The sequence below is a fragment of the Orussus abietinus genome, unplaced genomic scaffold, assembly GCF_000612105.2.
Source record: "Orussus abietinus isolate OABI.00-Male unplaced genomic scaffold, Oabi_2.0 scaffold21, whole genome shotgun sequence".
Classification (NCBI taxonomy): domain Eukaryota; kingdom Metazoa; phylum Arthropoda; class Insecta; order Hymenoptera; family Orussidae; genus Orussus; species Orussus abietinus.
This window is the reverse complement of record NW_019396018.1, coordinates 471,319-490,034: the sequence shown is the minus strand read 5'-3', so window position 1 is coordinate 490,034 and position 18,716 is coordinate 471,319. Positions and strand designations below refer to the sequence as shown.

Below are 18,716 nucleotides of genomic sequence, written 5' to 3'. Positions count from 1 at the left end.
ATTTTTACGTATCTTCAAATACAAGGCAGATATGCAATATGGATTAAATATCCAATTACGTAGTTATATTTATATATGTTGCGTGATCAATTTCCCTGTATAGTAGACATAATTTGGTGTTGGGTATTGAGAGCGGTAGATCAAATTTCCCGCGCAGTACATTTCCGTGAAGCGCATGCGCAGTAAGACCGCTTGGTTCTAAAAAGGAGGTAAAATTCAAATATTTATTTCTGACATCGAAAGGGTATTTTGAGTTAACCATTAAATGTTTACTATTAGTCATTAAGAAATTATATTGTTTATTAATAGTTGGGAATTTTAATTCGCTTTAATGAGCACGCCGCGAACGATAATGCCCGATAATTAGACGTAGTGACATACTAAGAGGATTGGAGTGTTGCAAGTTCGCTTTCGAAGATACCGTTTTTAGGGTTCGTTTGATCGATAATTGAGAAATACAAGGAAAATATAGAATGTTCCCAGTGAGAGGAAGAATAGCTTTGAGTAATAAAGTTCCTCATAATGTATTGAGATATAGTATTCGAAGAAACTTACGCTGGCAAGTGACTGTTCCATGCGACACCCAGGTTGGAGGTTATGTTGCTCTTTGCCGAGCAAAATATCCGAATAATGTCAATACTTTCCGTCATATAACGATTGCGGAACGCGACGCAAGTAGTAATATTACTGAAGCATCTGTAACGTAAGTTCACATGCAAAAATTTTAATTTATAACAATATTAATATTATGTAAGGAATTCCTTGATTAAAAGTTAATTTTCTTTAAGAATGATTACTTTTAAATGTAATGCATTACGGTGATATTAAAATATAAGTAATTCTTGTATTATTTATATAACTGGGTTGTATTGTAGAGAAATCAGTAGAATACAATTTGAAAAGATCTCGGATGAAACGCTAGAATCACTAAGTGAATATTTTGATGAGCTCGTGGAACAGGCAAATCATTTACAAGATGCCGATGTATCATACGGGGTAAGTTATTATCTACATTATTGTACTCTCAGATACTTATTTATGTCTTTTTAATATTGATTTAAATATTAATATTTTTCAGGATGGTGTATTAACGGTCAAATTTGGGAAACAATATGGCACATATGTAATTAATCGTCAAACACCAAATAGGCAAATTTGGCTATCGTCTCCAAAATCTGGTCCAAAACGTTATGATTTCATAGATGACAAGTGGATTTATAAGCACGATGGAAAAAGTTTGCACGCATTACTTGACAGTGAGATTCCCAAGATAGTGCAGTTTCAAACAACTTTCAACAAGTGCTCATATAGTGGCCCCAAAGCAACCTGATTTTAATAAATGTAACTATAGATAAATACTTGAAGAACCATTGATTCTACTGCAATTTGGTTTGTGAAATACATTCACTGTATGTGTGCTCTGTCACAGTTTTCTTGATCATAAGTGCACCTTTTTCTTGTACAACTTCGATATCGATTATTACATGGAATAAGTATTACGCATTTATATAGTTATGTTACTTTTTTATGTAGATCAACCATGGAGATTATGGAAGATGGCAATTTGGTCGATCGTGTTCGCATTTTGCTACAACGAGATATGCAATATTATGAGGTAGTGCAGTTAGGGTTAAATTATTTTTTAATTTTTATACACTTGTATACTCAAATTGGGAGTTATGTTCCACTTTCCTCAAAGAACATTAGCTTTAATAATAGAATATTGATTGATCTATGGCCTGTGATAATTCCAATAAATATTACTTTTTCTCTGGGAAGCAAAAAATAATATAAGTTATACGACAGAACATGCAGACCGTACTTCGAGAGCCTCTGTGCATAAGAGTAAGTGGTGGAAAACACGATTTTCCGCGACACGCTTCCTTCGGTGCCATAAAAATCGTTATGTGGTGGGAAGCGGAATTTACTGCGGCTTTCAAACGTGCATCAGGCCTAAGTTCGACGAGCATCGAATTGAGTACAAGCACAGGAGGAGTAGTTAAAAATTTGCAACCCTCCGACTTTGTATCAATGATCGTGGATACTTCACAACAATTCTTAGGTGGTCATCCGTTTTACTAGTTCAACAACTTCTTTGCTTAAAGGATTGAAATGATTAATTATAATCGATTTCTAGAGCATTTACACACGTTAATCCAAGAAGCCCTGGATCATGCCGATCTTACAGTGCTGACCGCTACATTAGGCGCCGCTGCATTAATTCGAAATAGTCTGTTGTGTTACAATCAACAAATAAAGGAATCCATTTCTCAAGATTTAAGGTACAGCTAGTAGTGCAGATCCAATTTCAAGAGTTTATATCACGTACTGCTTTTGCTTTTCACAATCACACACTTGGTTAATAGATTAAAGTAGATTATAAATATTCCTTAATTTTACCACATCACTTGACGCCTTCTTTTTTCAATTACAAATCAAGTTATGTAAATTAGACATCTTGGTATTGGTTTAACAGTGAACAAATGTCCAAAAGCCATAAACGCTTTCACGAAATGGCCGAAGCCGTAGCGGAGAGATTGTTGGATTTACACTGCCGCCTTATATCTCTGTACATTTTAAACGAAGCCGACTCTCTTAGCTGGCATTACGAGAAACCCTTTTTCGAGAAAGAGAGATGCTCCTTCGTGATACAAATGTGGTGGTTATATATGCAAGGTACTTCGATTACCATTTTTAGTAGATAGGAAGTGTTAGTTTAGTCGAAATACCAAGCACCATGGTGCACAGCAGATTACACTTGAAAATAAGTATTTCTTGCAAATGTTATCAGGAAATATTTATATTGCTTTTGTATTTAAAAAATTGTACATATATATGTAGTAAGAAAAAAAACATGATCGCAAACTTTATGGAAGGTACCAAAGCAGATTTATGGAATACCGTGTCACCAAAAATGGCGCAGCGAGTGTTTACTGGGATGCTAAACGAATCTCTTACAATCCTCACCTGCCGTTTTATCCACGTAAGAACAAAAATTTGCCGTCATAGTTTCACATTAAATAAAAGGCTCTGCAATGAAGATGTATTTTATACACTTTTATATCGTAGACTAAGTTTAGTCCACAATTAAATCGACGTATAATATGTTACAACTCATTTAACACGCAGGGTAAACCAAGCCTAGCTCGGTCTCAGCAATTTTGGGGAGACGCATTCAATGTTTTATGCTGTACTGCATATTTAGCTTTGAGTGCGTGTACCGATGGAAGTGATTTAGCCGGAATGTGTGTGAAAAAGTTACCCATAGCTTTGAGAGATGTCCATGCAAAGTGCAATGAACTGCTTATTTATTTGCTTCTTCGAGGAACTCCATTAAAGATTTTGTATCAGGTATTATGACATCTTCAGAATAACTAAACTAAAATGGCAAATTATAATTTTATTCTATTCTTCGTGTAACACCGATTCCATCGATTTATTAGAGAATGGAAAAGATGGTAAATGAAGAATCGACGAAATATAATGGCCCTGGATTTATTTTTAATTTAATATTTATGAACATTTTCCTAGGTATTCCGAAAAGGGTTGGGCAATTTGGCAATGTCACAGCCTCGAAGTGGACCAGCACTTTGGTTGTTATTTTGTGCACCACAGTTGTTAAAATGTGCCACGTCGGAATTGAAATTCGATTCGCCGGTTTTACCCGAAGAACAAGCCGTGATACTGGAGTTGCATGTGTTAAAGTCTCAACCTCAGCCTAATTGGTCTCAGTTAATGAAAGTATGGTACATTTTATGATTCACGTTCTGAAATTTTTACTTTCATACTACAAACTTTTCATGCATTCATTGAAAATTAGAAAATGTTACATTTAAGGGTAACTACATTTTTTGTTACTCAAGTCTTTCCGACTTATTCTGACATTTTCAAAACTTTCGAAGAACATGGTCTGCATTAGTAACATCAGAAATTTAAGAATTAAGTGCAGTAATATCTTCAGTGCACTTTATTAACTTTGAGAACATTTAGGTCTTTAGAATGAATAATTATGCCGTAATGAAAATATTGGTGAGCGCTTTGGTTCGTCAATGTGTCGGCTACACCACGAAAGAGAATTCAGGTCAATGTAGTGATTCTAAAGATGAATCTGCAGGATGTGGCGGATTCCTCTGTCCTGGCAATGCATGCTATCAAATTTCTGATATATCTCCAGCTTTGGGTTTGTACAGCCTTGTTCATATATGCGTTTGCACCACAGTGGATCCTTCTGTAATAATTATACCAGCTCTCGAACAAGACGAATCATGGTACACATACCTCGATAGGCAACAGGTACATAAAGTAAAAAATGATTTATTCATCTATGAAAATTGATCCATCGTACTTCTGTAATTGTTCAAAATTCAATATCGTTGTCAATTGTTAAAGGATTTAAGCTACACAGAATTTGTTGCCATAAATAGTGCTAAAATGAGCTTGTCCTATAAGACTGACTTTCCTCCTCGAGCAACTTTCCATTTTTAAACCTTCTTAGAAACGCAATGATTTGAAAAAAAAAGAATTATTGGATTTTAGATAAATAGTGTAGCATTCTAATCGAACTCTAGTGAACAATAGTTTTTATTACAGGTGTGGAGTCAATCTCGGCCACCTTGGTTGAATGCACTTTTAACACCTTTGCGTCCAATGATGACACCGATCGTTGAAACATTATTAGAAGCCGCAAAGGTAATTTTCGACGTTCATGAAACTAATTGTAAAATCTCCACTGGAAGATACATGAAAGCATACAATTTTATAAAACTTAATAGTTAAACAGTCTGTGCGTTGCTCCATTATCCGAAATGAGGAATTTGCAATAATCAACGCTCTGTAGGGCACCTCTTCGTGTTTGTTCATTTACTCGTAGTATGCGTATTTGTTGAGGAGTAGTATTCACATTATTGTACCATTTACAGACAGGAGCCAGTCTTTACCAAGCAATGTCTCTGGCCCTGGCTTGCATAACCGAGCTGTATTTATGCGCTCCGATTGGCGCTCTACGACTAGCTTTTGCATTAGATGGAAACATTCCTGCTCATTGTCATCCTCTAGGAGGTTCCGTTGTCCTTCAAGTACTGTGCTCATCCCTGTACACTGCTCTGTTGGAAGTGTCCGAATCCATAAAATCGGACGACCAGAGTAGTTTACCAAGTTCCGCGGAACTTCCTGTAGAAATGTCGCCTTTTAATCCACATGACAAAGCCTCTTCTGCGACCACTCTGGCAGAAGCTCTTTGTAGCATCGACGAGGACAACAAACATACCGACCAGATCGATACCTTGGTCGGACTTATAGCAGAAAGGTGAGGATATCACTGAATCCTAGGAAAGAGACTAACAATAAGTAGTCTAAGTAGTCCTTCCATCACCTGCATTCTAATAGTCGCCTTGGAAGTCATTTGCGTATAGGAGTAAAAAAGATGACAAATTTCAATATCAGAGAGGAAAGATTCGATTTATTTCCAATTCACATAGCACACACGTCAGTTCAGGTGATTTAGAACTCTTATTTTAGTCTAGAGTTCGATGATTCCAAACTGCGGAACACGGAGCTAGAAAATCTTCCCTGTGTTGCGGAGACCTACGCAGATGAACTGCTGTTCACCGACACGGGGCGACGCTCACTAAAGGTTTCTATGACTCCCATTAAAAAATCCCTAACAGGAAAAATTAACAATAAATAAATATTTTAGAAGTGAATTATCATTCACTAGTATACAGTTCTCTGGTAACTTTGATTATACTTTATCGGCGTCATTTTAGGTGCGGTAGAAACGGCATAAACGGATCTCTCGACACTCGATAGTGAAACTACTGATAAAGGGATCTATCGATACATGGTTGCTGTTATTACTTTTGGTGGTGAAAATGTATTGTTTCTTTCTTTTTTGAGGTGGCCCACGAGTATCTACTTCGCACCAGCAATTGGGTCTTACATTATCTGGGATATCACGGCGGAAAGTATCCGACAATTTGTTCCATGCCGATGAAGGCGATAACATCGAAGTCACTTTTACACGTTATGTTTCATATCGAGGACATAGCCTTCGATCAGGTTCGTAAGAGTTAAAGTACACGAAGAAAAATGATTAGGCCACTATAGAAAATGATACGGGAGACTTTTATCATTTCAGTCCGGATGAGACTATCATTTAATATTAATGCACTATGAAATTAAAATAGTAAAATATTACTAATAATGCAACCATTTCAACGCTGCTGGTAGCGATTGCTCTTCTGCAGAAAAATATTTTCAAATCAGCAAGGCTGGAATAACAATACTTACTTTGACTAGTATAATGGTTGTATACGCAATATTGCGACAAGAAATACGTTTTATTTAGGAGAGCAATCGCAACGCAACGAATATAAAATAGGATATGTTTCTTTACAATCGTGCCGCTATGCTTTGTTCCTGATCGTAATTATGCCTGCGCTGGTTTGTTGTAATTAGGCTTATGTTCAAAGATGTAATGCATTTTTCTCCGTGTAATGGAAATAATGTAACTAATGGATCAAACGAATTCGCTATATTGATGTGTAATTTTACTTTTCCAGTTTTTGACTGGGTACGCTGAGGGAAACTGGAAAACGCTGTTAATGAAACCTCTGTCGATCTCGAGTGATCGAGTGCGCAGTCAAGTACTCGCACGTCCAGAATTTAAAAATTTATCCGAACTTCCCCTCGACGAGCGCGAAATAGCTAATACCATTAAACAGATATTTTCCGGGAAAGCCAATCGACTTAAACAATGAAAAGCGTATGCCCGATGAAATTGATTCCGCCATCCAGCGACAGGTGACAGTCATGTGAACTATTAGTCACTCTTTAACGTACGATATCGTTATTATCAATATTCATATTTATCGTATAAGAAAGAAGTCAGTTTTGGCAATAATAATATTGGTGCAGCTGCATTGGAAAGTTTCAGTCTTTAAATTATGAAATTATTTAAATCCGTTTGTCACACAATAAATCGGCATAAATGCAAACCAAAATAGGACCGTGGGAAGAGTAAGGCAAGTGATATTTTAAAATAATATCAGGACAGCTGCATTGGAGATTTCCATCCTTCAAATGATGAAATTATTTAAATCCGTTTATCACATAATAAATCAGCTTAAATGCAATTTGAAACAGAGCCGTGAGGCAAAGTCCGGCAATTGCGAATTGCCCGAGGGGCTTTATAGTTAAATTGGTCAACTGTAATCAAGAAATTGTAGTAAAATATGTATTTAGCTCTGCATTACAGCGTCAACTCTAATGCAATCCTCGTGATGCATCACTCCATACAGATCAATTCTCTAACAAATTATAAGCGGATAAGTAAAGAGTCGACTATTTTATTATGTTCTCTGAGGCACCTTCTTTACAGTTGGTTATTATAAGCAACATGTTTGTAACGAAAGCAATGTTCTTGTTCCGGCATTTGTAACTTATAAATGCGGTTTTAATCTCCTGTCGCCAAATCGACGGTCCTATTTCCACGTAAACATTTGTATTATCAAAAGCCTCTGATAAATATTTCATTGAATACAGTTAAAATCGAGAATAGGGATCCGGTGCTGCCTAGACGGTATCCTTTTTTTTAGAAAATTATCGATAGATTTCTTATTGCGTACACATCGAGCGTTATAACTGGCCAGCGTCCTGGATACATAATATATAGCATGCAGTGCAGTTACAATATTTGGCACATTTATTGGCAAACCCCTAGAGCCTGCCGGTAAGCCGAGACCAATGGCATATATCGTCGCGAGATCTCGATTAACCGATGACCGAGAAGCTTCAAAAGGTTCTTCTTTTAACTGCGGATTATTCGCCAAAGGTACTTAGGCCTGAAGCCGTTCGCCATAGTGCTAGAATTTTTACTCCAGAGCTGAGAGACAATAATCGACGAAAATATAAAATAAGAAATCGAAAAGGGAACAGAATTCCTTGACAAATGGATAGAGAGTCCCCTTTCTAAAAGCTGGTACACCAAATTGACTTCAGTGTGTAGATCTGCACAAATCAGTTTTCGTAAGATCAAAATTTCTTCCACCGCGACATCTACGAGGACACCCGTCTAATTATTTTCATACTCCGAGGTCTCCATTCCCGATGACGCCTGAAACACATTATTAATAATTAACTTATTTCTAATAAGTGTCCTAAGAGAGTTGTGAATTGCGTTTCATTCAAAGTGAGTTTCAAAGAGAGTGAAATGATGTTGGAAACATTTACTTACGAGGCTGTTTCATTTAATGTTTTAAAGAAAATTTAAATTAAATAAAGGTTTAAAATGTTCCAAATAGTGGACTTGTGGAGGCTTGACTATATTGATTTCTGTTTCACGGTGTACATGATTTCAGAAGGACAAGTTTGAAAGAAAAATTTAAGGTGGTTTTAGAAACTGGGTAAAGTTATTTAAGATTCGATGCCACCGGTTTTCGATGAGTATGAAATTCAGATATTTTAGAAAAAGAAACATAGGTAATAGAAATTAATTGTACATTGTTTTTTACATTCTAATCATTGATATCATTTGAACCGAAATTTTCGTCAAAACTCCGTGCCATCGGTTTAAAATGAATCTTTCCTAGTTTCTGAAACCACCTTAACTCTCGGTCACAGATTCACCGTTTTCCTAGAGCCACATACACCATGGAGAAAAAAAAATCAGAAATGACGAGCATCCACAAGTCCGCCATTATGAAACCTTTACTCAATTTAAATTCTCCTCGAAACGTCAAACATTTTTCCATTCTCTTTTAACATTAACTTTGATTAAAACGCACTTCCTAATCTTATCCACGTTAAGAGTCTGCCCTACCCTGAAGAAATTGCAATACCGACGAATCCATTTCCAATTTCCACATATCCAAGGCTACGCCGAAGCACAATTAATGTAAAACTGGGTAACGCAAACATAGTCTATTACACGACTATGATTTCAACTCCGAAGACATGAAGATTAATAGTAGCGAGGGCTGTATTATTTGCGGCAATTAGATCTTCTTCAGAACGGTAGGGCAGACTTCAAAGCGGAACTTGCATTCGTCATAAGATGAAGCTCGTCGGCGCGAAATAAGCCGCTAGGGTAGGAAACATTCTCGGTTTCTTCATTTGATCTCCGTCGAAGTGTTAATGAAAGGTCCGACATTTGAATCGACGTAAACGAGGGTATCTAGGGGAAGGCACGTCTTCGAGAAGAGGTGGGAAATTGGAAGCATGCTAGGGAAGCCAGCGAACCGCGATAATTAGAAGTCCCATGAAAGTAGAGGGAGCCTTCGAATTAGGGATGATGAAAAGATTCCGGGGAAAAAACCGACTGGTCAGACGTATCGATATTGAGGAGAGACACCTCGGGAAATTGTCACTTTTTCTTGCACCAATCGTCCTTTGAATCAGCCATATATAGTTTCCAGCTAACCATTCGGTGGAAAGCTGGGTACATGTATATGCGATTAATGATATTTGGTACCGTTTGTGCGAAAAGTATATTTGACGGAAACTGTATTGAGTTTTATGATCCGAGTACGAATACGTACGAGACAACACGCAACGGCTCATTCGTGGCTGTTTTTGGATTAAGAATTGAATCATCTTTACCGGTAAAAATATCTACTCGAAATATGGTATACATGTAGTCTTTTGTCAAGATACGGTATTTCCAAATTTCCTGTATAATTGTGTTCGGAGATTTTAATCTACGAATATACGAGATTCGCAAGGCATATGTACTAAATTTCCAAAATTTAATGTATACTAATTTTTGATCTCAAATTTAAGAATTCATAGCTACTTGTACAGGTACAAAAGTAGGTGTACGGGGGTACGCCTATCACAAGACATGTCGAAAATGAGCTACCTTTGTATACTGATTTTTGATCATGTACTCATATACAATTGCAATTTGGGGAAAGATCGCATTGTAGTTCTTATACATTCGTCCTGATTTCCCTTCTCATGTTACCGTTTTGTTAAAAATTCTGGATACTTTTGTAAGAATTCTCCCGTGAAAATGGTGCTTTTCGAAATGTAGTATACAATTAGTTCCGTTCTCATTCTGAGTGACGCTGCCTTTTGGTTTCAGTAAACATTTGTATTCGAAAGCGTTCGAGATATCCAAACATTTTTAATATTGTGGGCCAACGAAAGGGTATCTTGACAAATGCTATGCGCCCTGCCGCAGGTCATACATCGTACAATTTGAAGCAGTTTGCAGCACTTTGATTGTATGACCACACTTGTATGACCATTTGGCTTCGTTTTGTCTCGTCCGCGTTCGTCCTCTGATGTGAGGCCAGGGTAACACGATGGTTAGGTGTCATTCAAATGCATACGTATTTTCATACACATGCAATTGTTTTTACATGCTAATAAAAATTGAACGTTCAGTGTTTACCGGCATAAGGCCATTGGATCGTCCGAATCGAAGGCGATACGAAGGCGATCTCTGAGATTTCCGTATCATTAGATGTTGTATCGGGATTCCTCCCACGTTGTCCACTAAGTTTCGCTGTAGGTACAATCTGAACAGGTTGTTCAGATTTTCTGACTGCCTTTCTGCCACGTCCTCTGCTAAGAAAAGAAACGCATTCGTTTTCATGTATTTCAAATAATCCGCGAAATATTTCTCCATACGAATTAGAAGTATATTAATTATGATGAGATTTTGGGTTAAATTATTAACGGTAGGTAAGTTAACCTGCCCAATACATACAATTAATTGCACAAATCCGTTTTTGCATTTACAAGAAAAACAAACTCTGTGCGTGTCTGCCACGCACGTTGAAGGTTAAACTTCTAAGTTAAAGAGAATTATTAGATATTATTAATTATTTTTCATTATTCCTTCACAAGAAATGCTCTTACGCGTTTGGTACTGGTTTATTTCGGGCATGATTACCTTTTTTTATTCGTATCACTTTTTCTTTCATTTTAAATGTCAATAATTAACTCAGAGTATAACATACTAACGAAAACGTGACATAACACAAATATGAATGTAAATAGTAATTAACCCTTTGCACTCTTAAGACAAGGTCTTGGAGTTGACTATCTGCGTATAGCCAAATTGCTTGGAGTGCAAAGGGTTAACTGCAATAAAAAAAAAAGAAAAAGAAAAAGAATAAGAGTTTGATTTTCCGAAACCGGACCCTTTCATGACTTTCATTTACACGTACTAAAGTGCCATAAGAAGTTTCACTTCGAAAGTATTATTTCACCGCAAGGTAATTCATTTTAAATTGCAGTTCCTCACCGGAGGCAAGGTGTAAGGAACAGTATTTCACGAAGGAATGAAATATGTCTTAGCTTACGTCGGCTAAACTCTTCCCTATTTCCCGGTGATAACGCGGCTGCGAGCTATATCGCTGGCTGACATAAAAGATGGAATAAAATCGAGGAAAAAGTTGGCGGGTGATAAATACAGACATAGACAACTTATTAGACACGTTTCAGCAGTATTCCGAGGAAGGAAAAATATTTCCCCATCACCGAAACGTTACGGTATCTCCGTTATCGTGAAGGAAGTGCACCAGTACATATACCTATAGGTATATGTATATACCTCATGAATCTGCATATGTAAACCCGTTGGGCGTCCCGTGATGTATAAATATTGCACGAAGGGTGTTTCTAGCACCCGTAAGATGGGTGCACCCTGTGTAATGTACCACCCTTGTGTCGGCGAACTTTCTCCGAAGAAATCTTCCCCTTTGCGGGGAAAACTTTGTCGTAATTAAATAACCCCCCGAGAGGAGCAGAAGGATACGTTTCCCGGGGGGAAGGAGCGTTTTAAGGAGTTTCCTTTTACGTCGTATTAAAACCGCTTTACGGTCAGCACTTAGAGTAGGAGGTGCCAGCGATTACCGTTTATCACCTATATAAGCCGGGGTTGCGTTTACCCCGATTTGCCAAAAAATCTACCTACACTCAACACGTGGCAAGTGCCGTATACTATTAAAAATATCTCTTCGAAATAAAGTATAGATTTAGCCGAGGTTTTTCCAAGATACATGTTTTGAGATTGCGTACACAATTGTGTTCCGGACTTTAATGTACAAGTACGCGAATTTCATATGGAATGCATACTAAATATCGGAATTATTTGTTAACATTTTGAAAGGGCTGACTAGTTCTCGACCACATTTATGAGAATTCATGGACATTTATGTACGAAGGTACATGTACCGATGTATGACTGTCAGAAGACATGTATACGAAAACTAGAATACTTTTGTCACTGATTTTCGATCACGCACATCAAATTTCGAATGCTATTGTACGAATATTCCACTATAGTAGAAGAATTTTTTCTTTGAGAATGTTATCCAGAGTAAATCGCAATGTTTTTATGCGCACTTGAAGTGGAGAGGCATAGATTCAACATCAAGAGCAATGCAGATGCAATTGCTGTTAAAACATCTGTCTCAATTGACGTTGCGTTAACGGGGAGCTGGACGAAAATCTGAAGGTGGCTAAAATTGAAACGTGTATAGAAAATCAATAAAGTTAAAATATAGCCGATAGAGTTTATAGACACTGTCGGTGGACTTTTATCGATAGTGTATACACGGAACGGATGAAACGAGTTTGAAGAAGGAATTCAATGTCGCTTGACGCAGTATAATTATATTTACTTACGAAACGGAGAAATCTAAAACTTAACTTATACTGCATTTTTATTTTTTGTTCCGAGTAATGTAAACCCTCCCAAAGAAATCGCACTGCTGGAAGCCAGAAAGTGCGTGTAAACTCATTGCTTGGAGGTAAATTAAACGAGAAACTCCCTTTTAATATCTTCCTCGAGGGTGCTAAATATTTTAATTACAGTTTGAGGAACTACTCGGCGGGATTTATAAGCCGAGTTTTAGGCTGGAGCAGGTTTTTCGTATTAAACGGACCATGTACCTGAGATATGTATTAATCCCGACTTTTTTCGTAAAAACTCAGGTTTTAATATGTACAATTCGCTTTCCTTGGATGTAATACTTTTTTTTTTTTCAGTAATTATGAAAATGATCTAAGTTAAAAATCTCAAAAAATGACTATCCATATTTTGCATCGCACACATTTAAATTACATTAACGTGAAATTAGTTTTTTCAACCAAATAAAAACTTTTTAATAAAAAGAAATCGACTTCAAAAAGGATACTGATAACTAAAAAGTAATGATGTATAAACTACTTATCTATTAACTACTATAGATTTCTAAGTAATTACAGCTTAGAAAATTTGATGTCGGCGCAAAAAATGAAACCAAGCCTATTAGTGTTTTCAATTTCATATTTCGTTACCTTTTATTTCTCTTTTTTTTGCACCGATTATAAAAAACACTCACCTTCATAATCCTTGTAACTTTCAGCCGCCAAAGCAATACTCAGACATGTCACGAAAACAATAGCTCCCATGCATCGTTTTGTCATCATTTTGATTGATGTATCTGCAATTAAACAATTTCGTATCCTTTATTATCAATCAAGGATGAACCTGTTTGTGAAAAATAATGCAAAATAAGAAATCCCCAGCTTTGAATAAAATTAACCAAAATGATTTCGAATTTCGAAAAATTGACCAAATGATACATATCTGATTGTGCCAAAATAATTATATAATTCACAGAAATGAATTTAGCATACATTCAGGAAATTAATATTACTAGAATTGTTTGTTTTTTTTTCAGCAAATCCAGCTCTGTCTCTCTAGATACAATAAATTATTCTGCCGATATGAAATATTGGGCATTGCCTTTGTTATTTTATAAATCCTTAATCCATATTGTGACTCTATTGCAGTTAAATCTAACCAATGATGTTGATCGATAATTAATTCATTCTGAACTTCAATCAAATCGAATTTAATTAAATCTGCAAAAGATTAAAGGGCGTTACAGTACATATTAAGCTACCTCAAAAAGAATCTTGTTACGTTGATAGATTGTTCATTACTCCTATGAATTTTTTAATTCTTTCAGAATTATACGGTAAACACGAACAAAGTCATGTTTTCAGAAATATCGATCCTCTGGTGGTTTTACATTTCCACGTGCGAGATACACGGATTTTCTCACGGATCTAATTATTATTTAAATTAAGCTAGCCTCCAGGAGAGCCCGTGTCCTTAATGTTTATCAAGTAATTCGCGAAGTCATAATGAAATTCTAGAAGCTGCACTGAAACTTGATAGGAAGTGCATCAGCTTAACGCCTAATAATTTCCAATATCCTGATGTCTTCCGCAAAAGGAGGGACGAGACACCTGTACGTTTTGATGTTAAACATTAAAAAATACCGATTCAGCCTCAAAATCAAATTAAGTATTTTCATCTTTCCCCAGAATTAATTTTTTTCAGTAGAAGTCATGTTCGAATACACATGTCAACGCATTTCCCACATTTTGCAGAATTGAAAGCACATAATTCCTGAAAAACTAGAATTACCTCAGAGATTACGAAATAAATGGTTATTTAAATGAAAATGGCATAACAATTTAGCTAAGTCTTGAGTTTCGGGCTGTGCATATTTTCCACTTTGCACGGTTCTAATAGATTGAAAAACAAATAGCATTAGCACTTCCACGGGAAACTTAGGATTGTATTCTTACAAAAATTTGGAAGGGTGAATATGTATAATTGGTTTTATAATATTTCTTATAAGCTCCCGTAACTTTGCGAGGTTGTTGATTTAAAATTCCCACGGACCCTTCGTTTTTATGCACCTCGCGTTACCATTTTTATGCACCGTTGCTGAAATAAAAAATAACAAATTCGCTCACAGCGAGTAAGGGAGCTCGAGGTACCGAGGTAAAAAAGTTTGGAAATAAAATCAGCGTTCACGCTAATCCATTGTGCACTTTATAATGGATCAATTGCAAGTATTATAATTGAGAAACTCGCTAGTCCGTTATTTTTATAACGGGTTTTACATAATTCGGACTTGCAACCTTTTTCACGAATCGAATAAGAACTGAATCGTGCAATAAACGCGACTCCGGACTCCCCGGCGTTGACAGACTTTCCTCTATTTCCCCGTGAATTGAAATACAACGTAGATCCAGGTTTATTAGATTTATTGTTCACTTCCACCATTTTTCCCCGCACCCTGTGCAAAGTAATTACTCGAGAGAGCGGATAAAAATCGAGCGGGGGCCCGTTTTATCGCGCAACCCATGAGCTCTTATCCAAAAAACGTCGCGTTTTCTCGTTTATTACCTCGGCGGAAATTATATTAATGTCCAGCAATGTGTCAAGCAAATTAGTAATAAAAGAGGTGAGACGACAGATTTCTTTAATTAAGGAAACCGGTTCCTTATATCTGAATATGTACTTCTTTGAAGCTCCTAAAATTAGTAATATTACATTTAAGTTTAAATCCTTTTTCACATTTTTTTTTTTTAGGCCTTAACACTAAAACTACCGGCAATGCATATATACAAATGCTACTGAAACCTGTTGAATGGCCGATTTTAGAATAAAAGTTATGTTCTTGTGAATTGAATGCGAGTCAAGTCAGTTTAGTGAGGGTAATAATGAATGAAATAAATTTGTAATCATTACTCAAAAGAATTATTTGTGCACTTTAATTTCTCTCTTTCTTTCATTGAATAACGCTGTGTATTATGAAATTATCGACGTTTTTACAGGTATAAATGAATGTTATGCTAAAAATAAAATATAATACTAACTGTCAGTATTGTAAGTTTTTAAACAAATTTTCCTACTCTATAATGGCATAATAATAAACAATAATATTTCTAGTTTAACTTACTGCCCAAGAGTAAGTGCGAAAAGCACACCGATGAAATAAGCGCACCCGATGAATATTATTTGTATTGCGGTGATATCTAATTAATACAAACAAATTAAATAGGAATACACAAATTTGCTTTATGTGTATGTATGGAATGAATTAACATCGCGGAATATCAAAATTTAGACCTAAAACTTTAAATTGGACTATTCAACCGGTCATGGTAGAAATAGGTGTAGTAAATATGTATTTCGGAACAAACCGCGAGAGATGAGAAACAGATATTGTAAAATTTACCTTATATATAAATATCGAAAGTAGTAAAATCAGTTGAGGTTAAGTAATACAATTTAAGGAATAATTTGAAAACCGATTATTTAATCAACTTGATAGTTTTAATGTTAATATATCTCTATAAAATAAGAAATTATACCCGTTTACTGCACACGAAAGGATTCCCAGGAAATCGTTGAATTAGAGCCAGCAATAATTAAAAGCTCTTCAGCTCCTATTCAATTAAAAGTTATAAACAAATACCCCTTTTATATGAACGCGAGAGAATGTATGGGACTATAATTGTATTATACGCCGGTTTTCAATTTTCCGAATGTCTGTTTCTCCAATTTCATATAACTAAGTCCTTCTTCCATCGACAGAAGGTTCTCTTTACGCTTTCAGCATTGCGTTTTAATCAGTGTGATTAAAACGTCAAAGTCCTCGCTTTAACGGCCCGATGGCGGGAAAAGTTCTTTTTCCCGCTTTATCGATCCGTGGATTTAAGCAACACGATAATATCGCCGGGAAAATCTACATGGCATCTATATCGTGATATAATCTTACACGAGTTACCCCCCGGTAGTCACTATCGCTGTTACTACGACGCTCCCGGTATGTACCACCTGTGTCAGGACGTAATTTGTGTTTCCAAGCATGACATCACCTATACATGCTCTAGTTTCCGTTCACTTGCCGAAGCCGCCTAAAAATATTTATTTAAAAAATAGACCCCTTTTCGGCGCCTCTTGGCGCGTGGATAGAACGTCGACGGAACAGGCAACGAAATAACAAAGGACCCTGGTATAGAAAATATCCTTTTCAAAGTAGTTTCCTTCTATAGAGAAGTTATTATCTAACCCTTTGAAGCCATTTGACCAACTTTCCATAAATATTTTTTCTCCGGAGTAAAAAATAATAGAGAGGAGAACGTTACTAATAAATCGATGGCAGAAAGCTAAGAGTACATTAACTCGTGTTTGGTTCTGCAAAATTAAGAAAATATATATGCAACGTGGTAACACGTTACTGAAAATAAAGTGAACAATACTGGGAAGGTGAGAATTAGGATTTTGCGGTTGATTCTCTTAAATTGAAAGGTCTGATTTTCTCAAATTTAAAGGTCTAAAATTGAACCCGCGAACTCGGTGTTGCATCAACTTAAAATAAATATAATGAATTTTTTACACCAAACACAAGGTTGAGTTGAATACAACGATCCATCCAAAACGTGACGTAATCTCTATTAACGTTTTCAACCAAGAAGACCGATTTTACAAAAAGAAAATTCATTCCGCAAAACAATGTCCACTTGACATTAACCCGCCATCGTTCGGATCGCAAAACCGATGATTGTCACGGAATCAATTTTCCTGGAGCCAAGATAAATTTCTTTGGCAACAGACGTTTAGATCGCCGGAAGTAATTAATTTCGTCTAGAAAATAAATTTTCTAAGGCAATCGCGGATTGTGCAACTGGTTTTGCACGAAGCTGCGGGACGAACCGGACTCGCAAAAAGACACTCACCGGCGAAGATTTCTCAGGAGAGCGTTTGCCCGCGAACTCGAAGGAGCGGCGTAAGTCACCTCGGCTTGAGAAGGGCGCTTCGCGGTGGCGTCGACGCGATGCGAAGTGGCGCTACGCCGGGCGTCCCCTTATATATAGGCTAGAGCTCGGATCGCACGCCGACACGAGGACGAGGGCGGTGCACAGGTGGCAGAAGGCGCCCGGCGTCCCAAGGGGCGCAAGCGTCCCGAGCTTCGCAAACTTCCTCCTTCCCTGCCCTCTTTTCCCTCATTTTTCGCACTTCTGCTACAGGCGATTAAGAGGAACCCCGAAAGTCGAATCGATGGGTCCTAACTCGGGGAACTAATTAATGGGACGTTGGTGAAGACCATTCGAGTCCAATCGATTCATGGAAAATAAATAGATCGACATATATCTGGGACGACGTCGACGGAATATTAAAGATGCGGATTCGGGTGATAGAGATATTAAGTCATTCCGGAAGTTCTCTCGTTTTTCTAGGTGAATTCTGAAGTGACATCACAAGTCGCGCACTAAAAATTAGCCAGTATTCAGAAATCAGCAAATAGTATGGACTGGTTATACGTTCTTGTGCGCGGTACTTTGTGACGGTGTTTATAGCTTAGGATTTGTTATTATAGGCCAGGATATGGGATAACTTAGGGACTAAATACACGGTAATTAGTAACGAGTTTCTTAAGTATAGTTAGTTGATCTCGAGTTAGTGGAATTTTCACTCTACCGACAAGAGTCAGGGTAACCAAAGATTAAAATCCGCTGTTAGGTAAATGAAGTCGGGCGATTAATTTTTAACACGCGTTAAGGATTAGGTTGAGGAATAATAATTGATTAAGGATTTTAACTTGAATGTTGGCGCAACTAACCCTACGTCGGATAGTCAGTGAAATGGTAAAATGACTGTCAGAAAGTGAAAGAACTTGTAGAGTAACGGTGGTAATTTTGCAGTAAAATACTTCTGCATTACATTAGTATACTAATGTAATTCCGATGGCGAGGGCTAAGTGTCAGTTTTTTCATTCTTCTTTCATAATTAAATTATCGTAGTAAGTTAAATAATTTTCTTCATTATTGAATATGCTGCGGATCGTTTCTATGAAGTAAGAAATGTACCGTTTCTTTTTTGTTTTAGGTTGTTTACAAGCGTGAATTTGTGA

The 18,716-nt window shown here is 36.7% G+C and overlaps 3 protein-coding genes across 3 annotated transcripts; 2 read left to right on the top strand and 1 right to left on the bottom strand.

Annotated features, from left to right (window-relative positions):
• The first annotated feature begins 229 nt into the window (after nucleotides 1-229).
• LOC105697591 (frataxin homolog, mitochondrial) lies at nucleotides 230-1,374 on the top strand. Its single transcript, XM_012421035.2, has 3 exons — nucleotides 230-703; nucleotides 876-996; nucleotides 1,079-1,374. The coding sequence occupies exons 1-3, from the start codon at nucleotides 474-476 to the stop codon at nucleotides 1,328-1,330; spliced, it is 603 nt and encodes a 200-aa protein (XP_012276458.1). The 5' UTR covers nucleotides 230-473; the 3' UTR covers nucleotides 1,331-1,374.
• Nucleotides 1,251-8,068, top strand: LOC105697593. The gene is made up of 14 exons (XM_012421037.1): nucleotides 1,251-1,341; nucleotides 1,534-1,615; nucleotides 1,807-2,062; nucleotides 2,138-2,282; nucleotides 2,477-2,676; nucleotides 2,877-2,983; nucleotides 3,130-3,351; nucleotides 3,532-3,741; nucleotides 3,991-4,293; nucleotides 4,591-4,689; nucleotides 4,920-5,305; nucleotides 5,518-5,632; nucleotides 5,896-6,057; nucleotides 6,561-8,068. The coding sequence occupies exons 2-14, from the start codon at nucleotides 1,541-1,543 to the stop codon at nucleotides 6,756-6,758; spliced, it is 2,478 nt and encodes an 825-aa protein (XP_012276460.1). The 5' UTR covers nucleotides 1,251-1,341; nucleotides 1,534-1,540; the 3' UTR covers nucleotides 6,759-8,068.
• Nucleotides 7,975-18,146, bottom strand: LOC105697592 (short neuropeptide F). The gene is made up of 4 exons (XM_012421036.2): nucleotides 17,542-18,146; nucleotides 13,335-13,436; nucleotides 10,394-10,569; nucleotides 7,975-8,113 (listed from the first exon to the last, which is right to left on the bottom strand). Exons 2-4 carry the CDS (start codon nucleotides 13,420-13,422, stop codon nucleotides 8,072-8,074), a joined length of 306 nt encoding a protein of 101 aa, XP_012276459.1. The 5' UTR covers nucleotides 13,423-13,436; nucleotides 17,542-18,146; the 3' UTR covers nucleotides 7,975-8,071.
• Between the last annotated feature and the right edge of the window lie 570 nt (nucleotides 18,147-18,716).